The 16908-nt window shown below is 42.0% G+C and overlaps 1 protein-coding gene across 7 annotated transcripts in view; it reads left to right on the forward strand.

Annotated features, from left to right (window-relative positions):
* Window positions 1–16908, forward strand: part of MBNL2 (muscleblind like splicing regulator 2) — a 161186-nt gene that overhangs the window by 131081 nt on the left and 13197 nt on the right. For 3 of the 7 annotated variants that reach the window (XM_061435238.1, XM_061435241.1, XM_061435245.1), the window contains 2 exons: window positions 677–712; window positions 2021–2115. The exons of 2 other annotated variants lie outside the window; for them this stretch is intronic. In XM_061435238.1, the coding sequence (XP_061291222.1) occupies window positions 677–712; window positions 2021–2115 (131 nt within the window). The remainder of the gene's footprint in view (window positions 1–676; window positions 713–2020; window positions 2116–16908) is intronic. 2 more of the 7 variants (XM_061435240.1, XM_061435244.1) reach the window with 1 other exon arrangement.

The raw sequence follows: 16908 nt of genomic DNA on the forward strand, positions 1-16908 counted from the left end.
GAAAATAGATCACACATATCCTGGTCAGCCTGTCAGGGGAACCTCTTCCTACATTGAGGGCTTTCAAGCAGCAATCTAAAATTCACCCGACCCGCAACCCTTTGATTTGGAGGGTACAGAATCTTAATTACTGTTTTTATTTTCATATTGTCATCGACACAAAACATTCTACAATCACACAAGCAAACTCTTGATGCAATAAGGTCAGCGTGATCTAGTGAATACCAAACCTGACCTGGATTTTAGGAATAGATTTCTATTTCTAGCCTTACCCTTGACTCCCACGATGCATGACCTTGGAGTAGTTACTATGCCTCAGATTTTTCATCTGTAAAATACCCACTTCCTGCCTTGGAGGAGGAACTGGAGAATGTCTGTTAAGATACTGTGAGGTCTTAGAGAAAGGAGACCGCCGCATGATCACATGTCATTCTTATTTGAGTCATGTTGATGGAGATGAATCCATAGTATGAAAGGCAGCGAAGAATATCGGCTTCAAATAAGTCAGATATATCTGTGTCCGCACTGAAAATGTGAATGACTCTAAAGACTGTGTTAACTAACCCTACTTATTTCTGGTTGTGCTTCAATCTCACTTTGAATGTTAACTCTAAACCGCTAACCTGTTTCTTTCCCTTTATTCACTTTTTTCCACCTACCATTGCATGACACGCAGGGTCAGTTTTGTGCATGACACCCGCTACCAGTATTGGTAGGTTCCAACCTTTTTTATTTGTCTTTTATAGTATGTACAGTACCTTCACTTGACTGAGATTTATTTCAGAGATGGTAGATAATGCTGTAGGAACTGGTAGATCTGAAGGCTTATTTGGCTTTAGAGTTAACGTTGAGGTTTTAAAATGTACTCATGTACTTAAGAAAATGACCGTTTTAATGTGACTAGAACAACCACTACAAGACATGAGACCACAAGTGCGAGTCTGCTTTTTAATGATCTGTATTTTGTTTCTATTTAGAGTTTATACGGTTTAGTGTAAGGGGGAGAAAAAGCTTACTTTATCAGAGAGGCAGGCTAATTTCATCAATGTTTTAAAGTTTCATGTGGTGTGCCTTTATCTCCTCTTTGCTGTGTGTTAGAGTTATCAGAGTTTCCCAGAAGTACTTATTTTAAAAGATTATACATGGATGTATTTTGAAAACAAATGTCACAACTGCCTTGCTTTACTATACTTTTTGATTTTGTGTTGATTTATTTGTAATGAGTATTTGTACCTTACTATTCCCATAGATGTTAACTTTTAATAATACATACATAAGTTATCCCCACACTTCCCAAAGCCTTGGTACAAAAATCTGTCTTAAGGACATGTGGATGAGTTCCATTTACAGTAAAGAAAAATAAACACTGGTAAAATCTGCCTGTCTATTTCACAGTGTGAAATATATATCTGTTTCACAGTGTGTTAGAAATTACATCAAGGCCATAATTTTTGCTTCACTGTTTATGGACCCAAATAAACCACAACCCCAGTAATTCCAGTTCAAACAGGCAGCCCCAAATTGACCCCCAAATTTCAATTTAACTGCAATTCATTCCAAGAAAATTCTGACTTGCCAAATTAGGCCTACATATTGAGGTTCTGATGTTTTAGAATGATGATTAAAAAATGAATATCATATATTCTTACTTCATTTGGATATTACATTTTGCATTTTTAGAAGCACCCTTTATTATAGGCACCACAGGCTCTGAATTGGGAATGATCTATTGCTAGAAGTAAAAATGTTTATAAATACATCAACCAAAGTAATCTGCTTTGGCCTTTCTGGGAATCACTGATTATGTTTTAAAACTTCCTTTAATTGTACTTGTAATAAGCTATTTTCCCTTTTTTATTTCTCTCCCATGCTTCCTTGCTTTGCATTGTGATTGCATGCCATCTGCTGGTTTAACCCATGATGGCTTGCTGCTCTGATATTCACCATGCCAAAATACCACTTCTATTACCATAATGCTACACCCTCCTGTTCATTGCTCCCATGGTTCCCCTCCTGAAAGTACCCATGATGCACAGCGCTACGTCAGCCACTGTCTCTGCAGCAACAACTCCTGCAACAAGTGTCCCCTTCGCAGCAACAGCCACAGCCAATCAGGTTTGCTCCTTTTAAAGCTTTCTTTCACAAATCCCAAACTCTAAATGAGTGCTGATATTTAAAAAAAAAATTCTCGGTGAGAATTTTTTTTTCATGTTTATCCATCAAATTTTATTTTTTTGATTAGTTTATAGCAAGCATTTATGGACAGGTTGCACTTATTTAGAGTTAACATTTACTGCAAATAATGATGTAGCTATGTTTTGTGTTGCACTGTTTGTTTTCGTACCTAATATTGTGTAATTAACCTGACAGGCTTACATTCCTTTTAGTACAGCATTATGTATCCAGTGGTTTGTGAATTGTCACAGGAAAAAAAAAAAAAAATGAGAAAAGCATGCCCGGGGGTGCTTCAAAACTGGCTGTATTTGGATTCAGTTCATTCAGACCCTGTTATCCGTTGTAGGGGAAAAGAAACATTCTCCTCTGAGGAAAGCCTCCCTTTTTCCCTTAGTGTCAAATCTGAGGTCTGAATGATTCTGGTTAACATTTCACCTTGGTCTTGTGTGCTCCTCAAACTCACTTGGTTCCCAAGTGAGAGCCAGACGGTACTGGAAGCAGAGTACCGGCCCACCGAGTTCACAAAGGCTGGATATAACCGATAAAGGGGCGTTTAATTCTTTTGGTTTAATGCATGTGCCAATAAGACCATGGATGGACTGTTTCTCAGTGAGGGCCAGTTGGCTGTTTCCTGTCGCCACGGGCTGACTGTAACCCTAACCCCAGCCAACCAACTTGCCAATGTGTGCGCTCAGGGTCCCAGGAGAGGAGTATGAGCGTCAGCTCTCGCTTGCCCGGAAAAAAAAAAAAAAAGTCAACACTTGATTGCGCATGTGCTCCCTTCACAGAAGCGCCATTTTGGTTTTGTTCTTAGTGTAGCGTTTTGGTTTTTTTTGTTTTGTTTTGTTCTTTAACAAAATCGACTGTACTGATAAAAGATGACAAGAATTATAGGAGGAAGGGACAGGGGAAGGTCCCAGGGAATGGAAGAAATTGGGGAAAATGTCTGGGTATAAATGGCAGATTTCAAACTCTATTCTGCAGGCGGGAAGGGCCGATTTACACTTCCTTCCTTGTTTAAGTTAATAAGCGTTGCCAGAGCTGTAGGTCTCATCACTGAAAAAACAGGTGTGAGTGCCCTTGAATGAAGAAACGAAGGCAAAGTCTGTGAGCTCCCCCCGTGTCTTCTGAACGGTGATAGAGCAGAAAGGAACAAAGGCGGGAGGGAACAGAGGCCAGGTGGGCACTCAAGCAATGCCAGCTAGTGACGGCGCCTCAGCTCATCACTCACCACCTCAACAAGCCAGCTTCCCTCTCAGGAGAGCCAACTCGGCCTCCAAACAGATGTAACAAAGAACATCACATCAGTTCTTAGCTGGAGAGTTTTGTTTTTTTTTTCAAACGATAGGATAGGAGAAGGGAGAGACAGTGTGCGTCCTTCCATTGTTAGATTCAACGCTCCTCTTTTTACTTGGTCCTTCATAGTAGGGGAACTGGAAATGTTTCTTTTATGTCTAAGTCTAGCCTTCTTGAGCTATGTTTTTGTGATTTTTGACAGAAGTTTTGCTGTAAGGTCCGTTCATAAGAAAACAAGTTTCAAATGGAATATAGTTTTGGTTACAGTGGAATTTAACATTATATTTTATGGCAAGTTAAGCACTTTTAATACAGAGAGCTCTTTCTTGGGAATAAAAAGGAAGTCAAGATAAATACTTTGGAGTTTTAGGTTATGTCCCTTTATTATGATAAATTCTTGATCCTGTATCATAAATATTTTTGCAACCTAGTGATTTTTTTGGCCCCATTTGGTAGAAAAATACTGAGAGATCACATGCCTATGTGTAAGCTCATGTATTTGTGTAGGGAAGAGGCCTAAGCTATTCATAAACTAAAATATATCACTTTTCAGCACGGTGTGACTGGTAAAGGAACTAATCAGTTAACTTCAGTTAAGTCCAAAAAACTAAAATTACACACCTGACAGTAGCTTCAAGAATCCTAGGTTCTGTGCTTTGCAGTTTATCAGATATAATCGTTGCCGGACTTCAGTGATGGCAAAGAGAAATCCTTTAGTGGCTCTTGATGAAGTTCTTCTTAAGAACTAACAGTAAGCATACATTCTCAGATATGATACTCTTAATGTATTTTCAACACGTTTCAAGGAGCGGAGCCACTACAAAAGAACGTGAAAATTCTTTTAGTGCCCAGGAATTCAGAATTCAGAGAGATTTCTAATGACTATGAAATGGCAAGTTTTCATCTTATTAAGATTTCACACATTAAACTTACATTGAATCATATGGATGTGAATTATGTGTTGTTTAAGCAAAATGAATCTTGTTTGCTTGCTTGTGAAAATAAGATGAGAACTGGATGGCCGCTAAGGTCCCTTCCAGCTCTTGAGAGTCAACAAGCCTGTGGTTCCTTAGCTGCCATGCTAGGCCCAAAGCATGAGATGATAGAGGTAACCATTCACTTCTGCAGGGGATCTTCCCTGACCCAGAGATCGAACCTGGGTCTCTGCATTGCAGGCAGATTCTTTACCATCTGAGCCACCGGGAAAGCCCTAAACACACAGAGAAGAAAGGGGTGCTGTTGATTTCAGAGTTCAGTGCATGATAGACATCCCTTCCTTCTCTTCACTGAGCCATCTGTTCTTAACATAAAACATGTGGGCTTCCCTGGTGGCTCAGACAGTAAAGAATCTGCCTGCAATGCAGGAGACCCAGGTTCCATCCTTGGGTTGGGAAGATCCCCTGGAAAAGGAAATGGCAACCCCCTCCAGTATTCTTGCCTGGAGAATCCCATGGACAGAGAACCCTGGTGGGCTGCAGTCCAGGGGGTTGCAAAGACTCAGACACAACTGAGCGATGTAAACTTGTGGTAGGGGTTTCACAGTATTTTAGTTCATTGGACCAACTGTCAGTTCAAATAGTTCAACTCTCATAGGTATTTGTAATTAGATACAAGTCATTCATAGAAGAAGAAGAGAGACCAGAACACCCCGGCTCCTCCAGCCCAGGCTTCCTTTATATGTCACCCCATGGTGAGTCAAGATGAACCAACAGATTTATAAACTCTACCCTCAGGGCTGAATCAAGATGCCAGCAGTGAAAGTTTTAACTGAACTTAGACTTGCAGTTTCAAATTAAATGACAAGAAAACCGAAATACTTTGGGGAAATAGAGAATAATGTTTTGGTTATTTAGCTCTGGGAGTAGATATAAGAACAAAAGTACAATAAGCAAACCTACCAATAGCTATCTTCTGTTTCAGTTAAGTTCTTTGGGCCTTAATATACAAGTTATACAAATAATATTATTTACAAATTATGTAGATGTATAAGATACTATTCTAAATGATTTCTCTCTCATATAATACATTTAATATTATATCATATATTTGATATCATATGAGAAAGAATACATATGTATAGGATACACACAGTCTTACTATAGTGTTAACGATTATTGTTGTCCTCATTTTATAGATGGTGGACCTGAAACCAAGGTTAACTACCTTAGTCAAAGTTAAACATCTAATAAATTGTCTTGCTAGAATATGCTCTTAACCACCTTGCTGTACTGCCTCTCTCTATAATTACAAATGAATGAAAGTCACTTATTCCACAGATAAAACTATCTCTAAAGTGAAACTCAATAACAGCAAGCTCTGTTGCTTTAGGGAAAAATGAAGGAGTTCTGCTAATGCAGCTCGAACTGAGGTGAATTCCAAGCTGGGGAGACGGCCTGAATCTGAGCAGAGCTTCAAGCTAATTATGTAATAGCCAAGTCATGTTTAGAAACTATATACAAGTTGATGTATATTAATTATGATATAGAACTATTTATTAATAGACTATGTAGTATTATACCCAGTGAGTAGACTGAAAATTATGAGTAATTTCTATGCAAGTAAGATGAGAACTAAAATGAGAAGTGGAAAGAAATTAGTCATTAGTCCTAGTGAAGCAGATTCGGGGGCTGCTTTTATGTGAATCACGGCCCTGGACTTTAACCCCAGCCTCTGCCGTTCATCTTGTAAGTAGTATGATGACAAGGGAAATCAGAAATGAAAATGCAGGTACTATATAAGCCATTCAGTTTCAGTCCACTAACAGAAGGTCAGAATGTATAAATCTCTAGATGCCTATATTGACGCCAGTTTAATCTCAGAGTGTCCAATAAAAGAGGTGAGGTTCACAGCATAGTAGGTGGATTATCTCATTTTTGTCATATTATAAGACATTTTATTAATAAAATGAGAGTAGAGACTGATATCCCTCCAACTGGAATTATTGTGGTATTCTACTGTGTCATAACAAAAGACCTTGATGCTGCCAAAGACTGAAGGCAAAAGTAGAAGGGAGCGGCAGAGGATGAGATGGTGAGATAGCATCACCGACTCAATGAACGTGAGTTTGAGCAAACTCTGGCAGAGAGTGGAGGACAGAGGAGCCTGGCGTGCTGCAGTCCACCGGGTTGCAAAGAGTCAGACACGACTGAGTGGCTGAACAACAACATCATGCTGTTATTGCTTTATTGGTAGTATTTTTCTGCTTCAAAAATACATTCTGTTTCAAAGGAGGAGAAAATAATTTCCAAGTGAATATATTTTAAATCTTAGTTTCTTCATTTATATACGGAGATTATTCAGCTTACCTAATGACATCCTTGAAGGCCCAGTTATATTCGGAGTCTTTCCCTGAACCCCTGCAGCTAGAATTTCTTTTCCTACCCTCTGAATTCCACAAGGACTTGATCGGCATGTCCCTTAAAGCGTCATCATTAGATAGACGGAATGACAGCACAGATGTGCAAAGATGGGGAAGTATGAAGCTTAGTTGAGAAAAACTAACAATCCAGTTGGTTAGAGCACTGGTGTCTGGGAGCGGTGACAGCATAGGAGTGTTGTGGAGTGTGCAAGACTTTGACGTGGAGTCTGCAAGACTTTAAACGCCAGGGTTAAGGGCTCGGCCTTTACTTGGCCATTGAAAGTTTTTAAGCAGGAAAGTGAGAGGACGCAACTCTAAGAAGAGCAAGCAGATGGATTCGAGGCAGGAGAGTCTGTGGAGCCCAGGGAGAGCCTTCAATTGGGACAGTGGCAGCTGGCAAGGGACTGACTTTGTCCTGCTTCTGCCTGTTACATGGAAACCCAGTGACTCAGTAGTAAAGAATCTGCTTGCAATGCAGGAGACTTGCAGGAGATGCGGGTTCGATCCTTGGGTTGGGAAGATCCTCTGGAGAGGGAAATGGCAACCCACTCCGGTATTCTTGCCTGGAGAATCCCATGGACAGGGGAGCCTGGTGGGCTACAGTCCACAGGGTCACAAAGAGTTGGCCAAAGAGAAATGTAAAAACGATCTCATGCTATGGCAAAACCTGGTCAAGTAAATGTCAAACAGCAGAAAAAGAGATTGGGGCCAACATGAAAGGTTGCCTGCAGGAAGTTGATCTTCTGTAGGACCTGAATTCAGGGATACCAGTTGGGTGGACTCCCTGGTCAAATGCCTCCAGGGTGCTGGCTCCTAACCTGTGGCTCCCCAACCCTGACCTGAGTGAGCCCTCCCGGGTCTTTATTCAAAAGAAAGTGTCCCTTCAGATCTGGAGTGAATACGTGTTGTCTGTATGTCCACAGTTAGAGCTGTGCAGACATGTAGCGAAATGATACATCTAATTCATTCTGGGTCATGGGTCCATGCTAGGAAGACAAATTCTTACATATTGGATATTAGGAATATTTTAATGGAGCACCCCATGCACTGCTTTTAAAGCTGGTGAAATCAAATTATATTTCTGGCAAGATGTTAATAACACTAATCAAATCTCCAAAAAGTGCTGGTTGGCATTTAAAATTAGGACCTTGAGGTCTCGTCACATCTTTTGAATTCTCCTCCAAAGATTAAATCCATTCAGCTGGAAACTGGCCTTAGGAAGAGTTTGTTGAAAATTAGTTAATAACATATTATGCATTCCTACAGCAGAAACTAGTATAATATTGTAAAGCAATTATACTCCAATTAAAAATAATAATAATAAAATAATACATATATTCCTAGCCCTTCATTTGTTAGGATATCTCATATGTCAGAAAATCCCCATTTTGCAAACATGTCTGGTAATGTTTAGTATATATAATCATCAATTTCAATCATATCTTACCAGACAAAATAATTACATGCAACCAGATACATATATTATGCTTTATCAGGCTTGTTACAAAGTACTAGAGAGATGAGAAAAGTTTAAGAGCATCAGAGTTTACTTACTTCTCACATATAAATGTGAACACAACTTCAAAGCTATTTGTGTACAGAGTCTTGAATATCTATATACAGAGTTATAGTAAATCACCCTATCCTAACTAAGAAATCTAGAAAGGTCAGGTCATGTTTTACTTAATCTCTCGTCTCAGAAAGTTTTATAAAACATCTATTATTCAAAGCCATCTGTTAGGACTATATTCAGACAAATGTAGGAGGTATCAAACATTTCCCACTGTTCCCCACTTGACCTATTTGGAGCCTGTGTTTTTTTCACAAGAAAAATCTGGGTTCTGCAAGGCCCCAGTGTGGGTGAAGCAGACCCCCATCAGCTCCCTCCCCTGAACCACAGCAGAGTCACCAGCCTCCCTGTCCGGATGATCCAACTGTGACTCACTCCTTTCTCACAGTTTGCTGGGTCCCAGGAACAGACGACAGAAAGCCCCTGGGCCCCGAGTATGTTGCGCCCCCAAAAGGCCTGGACAGCAACTATCTAGATCCAGCCCTTGGGAATTAATGCTGGGGCCGCGACACCCGTCTCAGCATCACGTTGCCGCTAAAGGTGTGTGTCGCAGCTTCTCTAACTTTGTGCTGATGTTCTAACTATGGAGGAGGGCTCAGTTTCAGTAATGGATTGGGATGCCTCAAACGAAGGAGAATTGCCATATCAGATACTTTGCAGAGAGAGGGAGTGACTGCGTGTGTGTGTGTATGTGTGCGCTTGTGTGTGCGTGTGTAGACAACAGGGTAGGGGGAGAGAGGAGGAGAGAGAGGGAGACTGATTGCTGTATATCTTTTAAAGTCAAAGAGCAAAACAATAAGAATGGCATTTTTGCGTTCATTTAACGCCAGTAGTTAAAGCTGCTTGATCATTAGAGTCTGAATTCTATGCTGCAGTGTGGCTGGTGCACTGGAATCCAGACTTGCTGTGTGTGCATGCCAAGTTGCCCAGTTGTGACAGACTCATTGCCACCCCATGGACTGTAGCCCATCAGACTCCTCTGTACATGGGATTCTCCAGGCAAGAATTCTGGAGTAGGTTGCCATTCCCTTCTCCAGGGGAACTTTCCAACCCAGGGATCGAACCCACGTCTCCTGCATTGGCAGGCAGATTCTTTACACTAACACCACCTGGAAAGCTCTCCAAACTTGCTGCTGCAGCTAAGTCACGTCAGTCGTGTCCGACTTTGTGCCACCCCAGAGATGGCAGCCAGTCTGGTCAAAAAAAAAAAAAAAATGCTTGAGGTGCAGGGAAGGAGAGGTGGGAGGGCTGCTCCGTATGTCTTAGGAGGAACTGGGTCTATGAGAGCCATATAGAGGCAGATTCTGTGTAAGAAGTCAGAAAATAAGAAGAAGAAGGAAAAAAGACCTTTTATTTTCCTGCCTCAGAAGCAGCCGATTTGCAAAACTACCATGAGATTTAATTAATATATGTATTTGCAGATTCTCCAAGGAAAGGCTAAGTTATATAAGTGTTGTGATCTAGTACATTTTCATTTTTCATGAATAATTTACACCTCATGGTGAGAAACTTGGGCAGGATTCTTTTGTATATAGCACCTAAAGACATCATATCAGTTCCAATTTCGTGCAGCTGAAGAGAAAAATGTCAGGGGTTCTTACGTGGAACTTGGCTGCATGGTGGATCGTCCTGCTTTTATTCTACCTCAAATCCCATTCTCTTTTGCATTTTGATGGAATTGGGTGGGGAGGGATCTTTTCAGATTGAAAAGTCATATTCCCAGTAGTACTTCGGCTTTTGTTGACCATCCTAAAAGTATGCTCATTTTTCTAACTGTAGGTTTTCTCTTTTGAGATAAATATACAGTTCATCCTAGAGGTGTGTTTCCTTCCAGCTGTAGCTGTGCAAGGAAAGAGAGGTGAGGTGCAGTGCAGGAATTTGGATCCATTGCCAAGGGTTGAAAGATGAGTGGGGTCTCATCTGTAATACAAGTTGCTATGGACAGAGTCAGTTTTTGATTTATAGGTATTTCTCTTCCCAAGTTCTGCCGCTGCTGCCTGCCTGCCCACACTTCTACCTGCATGTCTGGGGAAGTCGTCAGCCTTGCTGTGTTGGTGGATGGAGAGGAGAGATGCTTTCAGTCTCCCGATACAGAGCTAGCCTGAGTGCCACTACCCTTCCTGGGTATCTCGCCTCCATGAGTCAGGGACAAACTGGCATTAGATGCGGCCTCTTAGACCCTCCTAGCGTTCCCTCTGGGCACATCGCTGGAGGCAGTGGCTCCCAAGGTCAAACCTGTCTGAGTCTGCTGAACACGCTGGAGACACAGTGTGGCACAGTGCTAATGGCACCTAGGAGTTTACTGCCCAGTCAGATGCGAAGCAATCAGACAGTGTCATAAAGGGAGATCATCAAGTCCTCAGATTGAAAAAAATAAGCTGCATGGCAGAACTTTACTCCTAAAGTGGGGAGGGGGTCTTGAAGGATGTGTCAGAATTAGATAAGGAGCAGGTGAGCTGTCCCTGCCAGAGTGAAACGTAAGGGGGAGAGCAGGGAGTGGGGGAGGGGCAAGGAGGGCTAGCGTTATAAACGCACCGGCGTCATGCTTTGCGTGTGTCCTTATAGTTAGCCCTATCAGATGGGTTCTGTTCTTCCTCTTTAGCATGGGAAGACATCAAGGCTCAGATTTTGCTGTGACTCTATAATCAGAAGGGCCTCCCTTTGACCTCAAGACTCTCTAACCCCGAGGTCAGTGCTTCCCCTCATGCTATTTTCTTCCCCAAGCCTGGAGTTTCAGAAGCAGTCTCAGTCTTTACCCCACGATAGATGCAGACAGAGCAGTTCTTACTGTGTCAGGTCTAAAGCGGGGGATGGGATGGCTCATGCACTGCGTGCAGTGAATGAGGGGGTGGAGCGGTAACACATGGGCAGGACTGGAAAATCCTGTGGAGCAATGAGGAGGGGTTAGGGGACTGAGGGCCTTGAATGGCAGGCCGAGAGCAGGGCAGCAAGACGCTAAAGGGGGGCTTTGCAAACCCCCATCTACTGGACGTGAGTGGGAAGGTGTGAGCTGGGGTAAACTGAGTGCAGGTTAACTGGTGAGAAAGCTGCTTCATTGATAAAGTGATGAACTGGGATGGAGAGAAAGATCCTTTTCTCATGTGTGGGGGAGGCTGAATACAGTCATCCCTCTGTATCTGCGGGGCATTGGTTCCAGGACCCCAAATGATACCAAAATCCACGGCTGCCCAAGTCTCATAAAATGGTGCATTTGCACATAACCTATGCACATCCTCTCTTAGACATTAAATCATCTATGCATTACCTAATGCATCATAAATGCTATGTAAGTAGATGCCAGTGCACAACAAATTCAAGTTTTGCCTTTTGGAACTTTCTGATTTTTTTTCCAAATATTTTCTACTTGTGGTTGGTTGAATCTGTGGGCACAGAGCCTGTGGATACGAAGGAGTACATGTGCTCAGTGCCCAGCTGTGTCCCACTCTTCGCAACCCTGCGGACTGGAGCCCACCAGGCTCCTCTGTCCAGGGGATTCTCCAGGCAAGAAGACTCGAGTGGGTTGCCATGCCCTCCTCCTGGGATCTTCCCGACCCAGGGATCGAGCCCAGGTCTCCTGCTCTCCTGCATCACAGGTGGATTCTTTACCACTACACCACTGGGAAGCCCAGGAAGGAGGACAGGCCGTAACTAAGAAAGTCAGGAAAATTCAGGGAGACATTTCGATCCTTTCTTCTCCCAGTGGCTCTTTCCAGCTTCTGAGTATCTGTGGATTCACCAGCTTTCTGGTCCCTGCCACATCAGTCTTCTAAAAGGCATCTCTCCCCAAGACTTACATAAAAAGAGTGGTTCCTGTTGACACTTGCTCACTTTTATTTGTATTAGTGTAGAAGTGTTGGTTGCACAGTTGTGCCCAACTCTTTGCGACCCCAGGGACTGTAGCCCGCCAGGCTCCTCTGTCCGTGGGATTCTCCAGGCAAGAATACTGGAGTGGGTTGCCATGCCCTCCTCCAGGGTTGATTTGTACCATAAAGAACAAATGTGCTAACTGGTATTTTCTGACATTGGTTTATGAGAAACTATAGCTCATCTAACATTTAGTCTCCATCATGCCTCAGCGTTGTGTATAACATGCTGGAACTTTTGGTCTGTTTTAACTCTAGGTGATGAAGTTATATTATTATCATCACCCTCCCCTTGCTCAGAGTTTGTGTCGATGAGCTTCCTGTAATCAAGCACAGAGGCTCTTCACTATTTGATGCAATACATTTCTGGAAGCAGCATCATTAAGCTGAACATTGTAAAATGTCACCCATTTTCCCAAAGTCACTGTCACCTCAGGCATTGCAGATCTGACCTAAGATCTGCATCAACTTCATCGAAGCTACGAAAGGCTTTAAGTCCTGTGAGCAAACTGACCACAACCAGGCCATCCTTCTACAATAACAGAAAAAGGGAATGATGGTGCAAGTTACATTGTAATTTGGAGCAAGTCCCCAGTTCAGCAAGGTGGCTTATCCAAGTCCCATAAATAATAAGAGAACCATGACTGGAACTCGATTGTCCCTGTCCTGCTTAGGGTAGTATTTTTTCCCATTCGCCACACTGTCTTCCTGAGAAAGTGCTTTAAATGATCATTAAAGGGCCCCCAGTGGGTTTCCCTGATGGCTCAGTGGGTAAAAAGAATCTGCCTGCAATGCAGTAGACACAGGAGACGAGTTCGATACCTGCGTCAGGAAGATCCCTGGAGAAGGAAATGGCAACTCACTCTGGTGTTCTTGCCTGAAAAATTCTGCGCACAGAGGGGCCTAGCAGGCTCTAGTCCATGGGGTCGCAAAGGATTGGACACAACTGAGGGACTAAGCACACACAAAAGGGCCCCCAAGTACTACAGAGCATGCAGACAGCGCAGAGATGACCTAGGCATCTCCATTGTGCTAAGCTTTTGTATGAAGTATTCTCATTAAAACCCCCAAATGGCCCTGGAAGGGAATATTCTTATCCCCAGTATATAGATAAAGAAACTGCAGTTTTGAGAAGCTGAAAAGCGTATTCAGGATCATCTCTTAAGTGGCAAAACCAGATATACAACCTTCCGTAAGCTCCTAAGCTTCCATTTTAAAATGAGGAAAAGGACCCGGAATGGTGAAGTGACTCATTCAAGGTTACATAAGGGATTGCAAACTGAGAACCCCAGACTTAGTCCTCTCTCTGTCCCTCAAACCACAATCCAGCATAAATATGCTACCTGTACCTTTTTTTGAACAATCAGTAGATTTGCTTCCTCCTTAAAATTTAGAAAGGTTTTGGAGGAATTAAAAACATTAAAGTCGATTCCTTCTATTTCTCCAAATATCATCTCCAGTAGTAATTTCATAACTTTTCCATTAGTCGTTCTTTCATTTGTCATTGTTATCCCAAAATATTTGAAAGGACCAGAGAACCACTTTAGTTATGAAGATTCAAGAGGAAAGGAATTGCTTGAGTCAGTTCCAATTGTTCATCTTCTTTTCTTTTCTTTGCTCTTCTCTGACCCCTGTAATGTTAAGGTTGTTCTTGAACAAGGAAAGAAGTTAAAATAGGGTAGTCCAAGTAGTTTGTGAAGAATGAGAAGAATACTCCATTGTACTCCTTTGCCTTGGAAAACTGTGTTTAAGAATTGCTTTCTTTTTTTATTTCACACAAGTTCATAATCTGAGTTCTCTTATTTTTACTACTATGTATGGGGACCTGTATCAGAACAGGTGAAGGTTTAAAAGTTGAAGAATGATGTTTATTAGACAAGACTGGGTGTGGAGAATTGTCCATAAAGAGTAGTCTGTTCTGAGCACAGTAATCTAAGAAATGTAAGTACATGCTCCACCTTGTCTAAAGGGTTATATTCAGGCTTTTTGGCTTAGCCTAAGAAACGACCTGATGGCTCAGAGGGTAAAGAGTCTGCCTGCAATGCCGGAGACCTGGGCTCAATCCCTGGGCCCGATCCCTGGGTCAGGAAGATCCCCTGGAGAAGAAAGTGGCAATCCACTCCAGTCTTCTTGCCTGGAGAATCCCATGGACAGAGGGGCCTGGCGGGCTGTGACAGTCCACGGGGTCACAAAGAGTCAGATGCGACTGAGTGGCTGCATTATTTATTATTAAGAAACTACAATAGGGGAAATATTACCAAATGATAACAGAGCATTATGTGCTGGCTACCACCAAGCACTTGTTAATTACATGAGGCTCACAGCGATTTCTGTTAGGGACAACGCTTGATTCCCATTACAGAGATGAGGCGTGCTGAGAATAAAATATGTGGAAGCACTTACCCATGGTCATACACCTGTCAGGTCCAGGAACGGGGTTTGAACTGGATTTAAATTTAGAGAGTTTAAAGAGTGCCTGTCATGGGATGTAACTTTCTGTTGCAGTAGACACTGATCATTGTATGCACTGGATATTGATGCTTTTATAATAAAATATTTTAGTTTGAAAAATGATTAATATGAATGATAGTCAAGACTTCCATGAACAACAAAGAAATTCAGCCTCTATTTAGTTGTCAGTGACAAGTCGAGATATACATACACAATAAGGGAAGTGTATTTGACATTTAGAAAACCCTAATCTCATCAAAATCAAGTTTATTATCAACACGTATGGAGTGTCATACAGACCATGTAATGTTTAAATGCACAAAATTATTATTTGAAGGCCTATTTAAATAGAAGCTGAAACCAAATTTTATTTAGGATTATGAATCTTAAATAGACAACGGAAGAAAGCCAAGGTGTATCAACAACCAGTGTTACGAATCAGACACTTTATATACATTATTTACTTTAATACTCAATAGAGCTCTGTGAAGTGTCTTATCCGTTTCTCAGAGGGGAGAAAACTTAAAAGAATAATTTGCTTAACATTCAAGCAGGTTGGAAATGGCTGAACAATTTGAGAACTCAGGTTAGCCAACCTCCATATCCTGTTCTCTTGTGTCTGCATTTTATTTGCTTTAGATGAGAGCTTATGGTCGATGTAGAATTGGGATGAAGTTCTTTACATGGTTTCCTTAAAAACTGCTAACTAAAGAATCCACCTGCCAATGCAGGAGACACGGGTTCAGTCCCTGAGTCAGGAAGATCCCCTGGAGGAGGAAATGGCAGCCCACTCCAGTATTCTTGCCTGGGAAATCCCTTGGACAGAGGAGCCTGACGGGCTACAGTCCATAGTGTCGCAAACAGCCAGGCACAACCGAACATGCACTATCTATGCTTAGTTTAACTATCGGTTTACAAAGTTTTAACCGTTTAAGAGGAAAGTTCCCGTAGAAGCAAGCCTTTTAAATCTCAGTTCAAGTATGGTTTGAAAATGTGAGTTGATGAGATCGACAAGGAAATTCAAATTTCAGTCCAGTAAACACAACTTAGCAAGCGGATGAATGAAGGCAACTCACTGTTCTCAATGTGGTGAACTGGCAAGAAACTTCTGTAAAAAGAGTCAACCAGGGAGGAGTCCTTTCATCCAAGGCTTTCTCTCTCTTTTTTTTAAACAGCAATAATTTTAAAAGAGAGATACTTCTTTTCTCCACTGTTTCCACGAAGCCTTACCTTCACATAAATCTCAGATTAAAAAAACCTAAGAATGAACATTTTGGGCAGCCTGGAGGGGCAACTATTGAAGGAGTGACTCGAGGTTAATTTGTTGTTGTTTGTTGTTTAGTCACTAAGCCGTGTCCGCCTCTTCCCAACCCCACGGACTGTAGCCCGCCAGGCCCCTCTGTCATGGGATTTCCCACGTGGGAATACTGGGGTGGGTTGTCGTTTCCTCCAGGGAGTGTTCCTGACTCAGGGGTCGAACCTGCATTGGCAGGCAAATGCTTTACCACTGAGCCACCAAGGAAGCCCAGGGGTTAATTTAGTTGTAGGTAAAAGTCGTAGAGCTAAATTTCAAAGTGAGCCAAGGAATTTATGATGATTCAAATTCCATTTTTGAAACCCAAAATGGGGAGGATAAAAAGAAAGGTGGGAGGGAAGGAAGGAAGAAGAGGTTAAGTATTGGCAAGAAAGGGGAACGGGGAGTTAGTGTTTGATGGGTACCGAGTTTCAGTTTGGAGTGATGGGAAGTTCTGGAGATAGATGGTGGTGAGATGCTCAATAGTGTGAGTGTACTTAATGCCACTGAACTATATACTTTAAAATGGTTAAAACGGCACATTTTACACTCTGCCTGTTTTACCATAGTATTTTTAATTGGACAAAGGATCTGAATAGACATTTCTCCAAAGAAGAAAGAATTAGAATTGGAAAGAGAGATACCTAATTATACTTAGGTTTTTGTTTTATTAAATCCTTACTCTTTGCATATGAAAACTTCCTTCTCGTTGCTGAGTTTTCCTGTAAGAGCTCTGTTTCCATGAAACAGGTAACTGAGTGCAAATGCGCTCGGCTCTTCCTCAGTGAACCATGCATGTTAGAAGCTGGGTCTGCTCTGAGGCTGTAACAGAGCCCACTGTTAACTCAGTGCCATGCATCTTCATGTTTTCCTCAACAGATGTTTATAAAGAGCCCACTCT

The sequence above is a fragment of the Bos javanicus genome, chromosome 12 (genome assembly GCF_032452875.1).
Source record: "Bos javanicus breed banteng chromosome 12, ARS-OSU_banteng_1.0, whole genome shotgun sequence".
In the NCBI taxonomy this organism is placed as follows: Eukaryota; Metazoa; Chordata; class Mammalia; order Artiodactyla; family Bovidae; genus Bos; species Bos javanicus.